This window comes from Penaeus monodon, chromosome 4 (assembly GCF_015228065.2).
Source record: "Penaeus monodon isolate SGIC_2016 chromosome 4, NSTDA_Pmon_1, whole genome shotgun sequence".
NCBI classification, from domain to species: Eukaryota; Metazoa; Arthropoda; class Malacostraca; order Decapoda; family Penaeidae; genus Penaeus; species Penaeus monodon.
Window position 1 is genome coordinate 53,408,965 of NC_051389.1, and position 5,000 is coordinate 53,413,964.

The 5,000-nt window shown below is 40.8% G+C and overlaps 1 protein-coding gene across 4 annotated transcripts in view; it reads right to left on the reverse strand.

Moving 5' to 3' along the window:
- LOC119572339 (metallophosphoesterase MPPED2-like) overlaps positions 1-5,000 on the reverse strand; it is a 9,813-nt gene that overhangs the window by 1,494 nt on the left and 3,319 nt on the right. For all 4 annotated transcript variants that reach the window (XM_037919391.1, XM_037919390.1, XM_037919392.1 and 1 more), the window contains exons 2-4: positions 3,585-3,707; positions 633-777; positions 339-507 (exon numbers count right to left, since the gene is read on the reverse strand). In XM_037919391.1, coding sequence (XP_037775319.1) covers positions 339-507; positions 633-777; positions 3,585-3,707 — 437 coding nt within the window. The remainder of the gene's footprint in view (positions 1-338; positions 508-632; positions 778-3,584; positions 3,708-5,000) is intronic.

Sequence of the window (5,000 nt, forward strand, 5' to 3'; positions counted from 1 at the left end):
GCCAATAAAGAAATGTCTAAAAAAATATAGGATAAAAAAAGGAAAGTCTCCTCAACTGTCAAAGTCAAATAAAGTCTGTAGAAAATCTCCCATGCTCTTTTGGTGTTTGAATTCTAAACCATACTTGTGAAAAGAGGACATATCTGCGAGAGGTGAGACATAAGGGTTCATGATTGCAACACGGCTTGGAGAAGGAATGGAGTGCCTCCTCCTGGTTCACTCTATATATGAAGAAGTCCGTATGTCTGTGTTTTCATAACCAGGTGTTGTTTATTCAGACTTGTTGGCCTAATCAGCTGTAAAGGACAAAGTTGTATGTCTATCTAGCTCTTACTTACCAGGGTGAGCCATAGATCTTAAAACCGTACACAGTAGTAGAGGAATCTTGAAGGTATGTGGCATTGGTGATGACCTCCTCAGCGGGTCGGGGTTTCATACACGAATCCTCGTCTAAAATAATTTCGTGGTTCCCTGCGATCACGACCTTGTGCTTGTAAGGCAGTGTACCTTGAGGAAAAAGAAAAGATATGATTCACATATCCAAGACAGATAAGTAAGACTAGTAGAGTTCTAATCATTGCATTCTGTCCTGTACATCACAACCCTTCGTAGTGATTTACGCACAAGCTTACCTAACCAATTATTGAATTTTTCTGCTTCAGAGAGAGACCCAGTGTAAGTAAAGTCACCAGAGTGCAGTAGAACGTCACCATCTGGCATTGGGTGAGTCATGTCATCTGTCTTGACATGGGTATCACTCACACACACAAACCTCACCTGTGAGTATGAAAGGAAACGGTGTATATTAGTCGTTTTTTTTTTCTTTTTCTTTTTCTTTCTTTCTTTTTTACGGTATAGGCTCATGTTTGAGCGGCCGGGGTCACAGCATGATACTTAATTGCAGTTTTCATGTTGTGATACTCTTGGAGTGAGTACGTGGCAGGGTCCTTAGTTCCTTTCCACGGAGAGTGCCGGTGTTTACCTTTTAGGCAACCATTCTCTCTATTTCATCCGGGCTTGGGACCGTCACTGACTTGGGCTGGCTTGGCCACCCAGTGGCTAGGTAGGCAGTCGAGGTGAAGTTCCTTGCCCAAGGGAACAACGCGCCGGTCGGTGACCCGAACCCTCGAACTCAGATTGCCGTCGTGACAGTCTTGAGTCCGATGCTCTACTCCGATGCATCTACTCGGCCACCGCGGCCTTATATATTATTCGTACATGTATATAAATAGAGAAGGAAACATACGAAGGAATTGATGGTTTTATTTTTTTTTTATTGTTATGTATATCCCATTATATAACATCTAATATTCTTCGTAGACTAGACATGAAAATGGTTGTCATCAGCAATAACACCCAAATACCTTACACAATGGTGAAACTTTCTTGGTTTGTATCACGTTACTTCCTCCACCTTTCACATTGTTTCCCTCCCCAATTAATAGAAAACTGGGGATGATGGCTCCCCGTCCCTTATGAGCTGCTATTCTCGGATAAGAGATAAAACATTATTCTTTTTCTTTAGCTCCCTTCATGATATTGTTTCTTTTTCTGGAAAAGCGTGCTCGAGATTGCCTCATCTACTGTCCATTCTATCTGGCTGTGGGAGTGATAGGTGGTTTAAGGAAATCTCGAGTGTAGACATTCCTCATTTTCTCGCCATATGTGAGGACTAGAATTTGCGTTCTTGTAACTAAATTATCCACTTTTTAGGTAAGGAGAAGATCTCATGGAAGATTTTCATTTCTTCCCTTTAGGACAGGGGTTCTTACGTCTTTGAGGATCAGATAAGAATTAACATAAGAAAAGGTATGAATGTGAATGAATATCTTCGCAATACAAGAGATGTATTTGACCGGTTTCGATTATATCTTCGTCGGAAATACACGTATGTATTTTTGACGAAGATATAATCGAAACCGGTCAAATACATCTCTTGTATTGTGAAGATATTCATTCTCATTCATACCTTTTATAAATTTGTCAACATTAATACGGTTCAAGAATTAACATCTATATTAGTGTCACCGGCCGGTGCGCTGTTCCCTTGGGCAAGGAACTTCACCTCAATTGCCTATTTAGCCACTGGGTGGGCAAGCCAGCCCAAGTCAGTGCCGGTTCCAAGCCCGGGTAAATAGAGAGGGTTGGCGTCAGGAAGGACATCCGGCCATAAAAGATATCTGCCAGAACCTGATCATGGCGACCCCATATAAGACTAGGATAAACCTAAAGGGAAAAAAGACTATCTACTTTAAAGTTCAATAATACTTTGTGTATCTCAAACATATGTATGAGGCAATCAAATCTCAATAATTAAAGTACAATATACACACTGCAAGCAAATTTGTGTTTATATGAATATTTCTGGGGAAGGGGTTCCATAGCTTTCAACAGATTGTGAAAGGGGTCCGTGACTATAAAAAGAACCACTGTTCTAGGGTACCATACTTAGGCTTCTTAAAATCAGGGAAGGGTGTACAGGGGGCGGGGGGACAGCTTTTTACACCCTGTATAGAAGTGCCCCGTTTTGTCCTGCATTACAGAGGGGTAGACAACATTCCATCCACTTAGTATCTCAATAATGTCCTTTCGATTCTCTCTTTCGGTTTTACTGTTACTGTTAGTTACATACCATCCTCCGTACTCATTAGTCAATACTATGCTGTTAAAATAACATAACGGTATAATGTAAAGGTGTATGAAGCAATGAGCATAATAGTTTTCGGCGTGTAATAGCTTATACGCCGATAATGATAACGTCATTTCTTTTCAAAAATTGTTCTGGCTAGATCCTTTTGTCACTGATATCCGCCGTTATGCTGTGAATGTCCATACACTCTAGTGAAAGCATTACCTCATTAATGCTTTTTATGTCCCCTTTTGCATTTCCGTAAGATCTTTGCATATGCAGACGGCCCGATCACTGCTCTCATGTAAACAAACAAGGTGCCATATGAAGATCCCTTTCCTATCTAAAAGCACGGATACTGACTCACATTCTCTATTTAAAAACAGCCTCGTCTTCAAAATAACAACAGAAGAGAAACCATTTTTTGGGGGGTCCCAGGAATCACACGAGTATCCTCATACATTTAACTGTATCTTGAATATGTATATAATTATGTAAAGGAAACACATTACTGTAAAAAATATATCCTATAAGAATGTGTTTACAAGAACTTTCATTTGACAATCGAGTATTATAGGGACCTGCATATTATGAAACCAATACAGAAATTTAATAAAACGAAAACGGTCGCTACTGACATAAAAAGCGTTAATGAGCATACAGTGAACAGAGGAGGCTATGTAAAAGGGCCATGGCCATTCCTTCGCCTGCCTATTATATAACATGTGATCTACCGTTTCCGTATTAAAACAGTGACATTTAAATAATCCAAAAGAATACGGAAATGCAAAAGTATTAATCATTTTTAAGGGCTCTGTTGAGGGTCGAAAAGCTTTTTTTCCCACTTTAATTACATGTCGATTTCCGCTTCTTGATTTTTTCCTTTCTGTATCACAATTCAATTATAGTACTTTCTAAGATACTGTACATAAGAGTCCACGGAATCCTAGCTGACCTTGTCCTCCGAGATCGGAGTTGTGGCAGGAAGAGGTTCCACGATGTCCACTGTAAGCCTGTCCTTCAAAATCTCCCATGCTCCATTGGGGTCGGTGCTCAAGTCGATAGATTCCGTCATGTTCTGTGGAAAATGGAACACACAGTTAACGACGCTGTTAAATATCTCTTTCGAGATTGATGTGTAATGCAGGTGACTATTGGCACGTCTTAGTTACATACGAGGCAGACCGTTTACATACGAGCATGGCTAGTTACTAGATACTGTCCCCTTCGATTATTTCCCAATGAAAGTTAAGTACCTACATTTCAGCTCATATAGTGATCATGTGAGTGTGCATATACATATTCTGAAAATGTTTTTAAAACTTAAAAAATTGGAAGTTGTCTCCATAATTCCAGAATTCAGAGGAAAAATCATAAAATAAGGTCTACCACATACAAGCGTAATTTTTTTTCTCTTCATTAGTACGGAAGGACTGACAAGACCCCCCACCCCCCACCCTTAATTGTCAGCTTCCTTTCCAGCGGACAAACATAGACAACGACCTCCTATAAAACCTGTTCCACTGCCAGACCTGTCCCTCTACCATTACCCTTTCCATTCGGATGCTATCTGTCTGCTTTCACTTTGTTATTTGAGAAAATCGTAGATGTTTGTTAGTCGGTACGTGGCATCAAACGCTGCTTAATAAATGTCGATACGTATTACATACAGAATAAACAAAAAATAAATGCAACCATACAAACACACACACACACATAAAGACACACACACACACACTTACACAGACAGACAGACAGACAGAGAGAGAGAGAGAGAGAGAGAGAGAGAGAGAGAGAGAGAGAGAGATGAGCAGAGAGAAGAGAGAGAGAGAGAGAGAGATGAGAGAGTCGAAGAGCGAGATGACTGACATGCCTCCCCTACATTATCCTGAAAATATATCGGTTCAATTGCAAGAAGAAAAATCATTGTTGCATTTTTTTCCTTAAATGCGGATTGTTGCTGCCGTCTCCCTTACATAGTCCTGAAGGAAATATATCGTGTTCTCGGCCCCCTACCCTTTTGCTGGCTGGGAGTCCGAGCGTCTATCCCTTTTGAACGGCGCCCTCACATTACATTTACTTCTGAAGTGTTTATGTGTGTGTGTGTGTGTGTGTGTGTGTGTGTGTGTGTGTGTGTGTGTGTGTGTGTGTGTGTGTGTGTGTGTGTGTGTGTGTGTGTGTGTGTGTGTGTGTGTGTGTGTGTGTGTGTGTGTGTGTGTGTGTGTGTGTGTGTGTGTGTGTGTGTGTGTGTGTGATAACACGGAAAAAATAAGTCATTCCTCATCTCGATATGACTCACGCTGTACAAAACGTTGCCACGACATTTCCCGGGGAGCACGGCAGCTTGCCATAACTACTGACCTTGAAGATC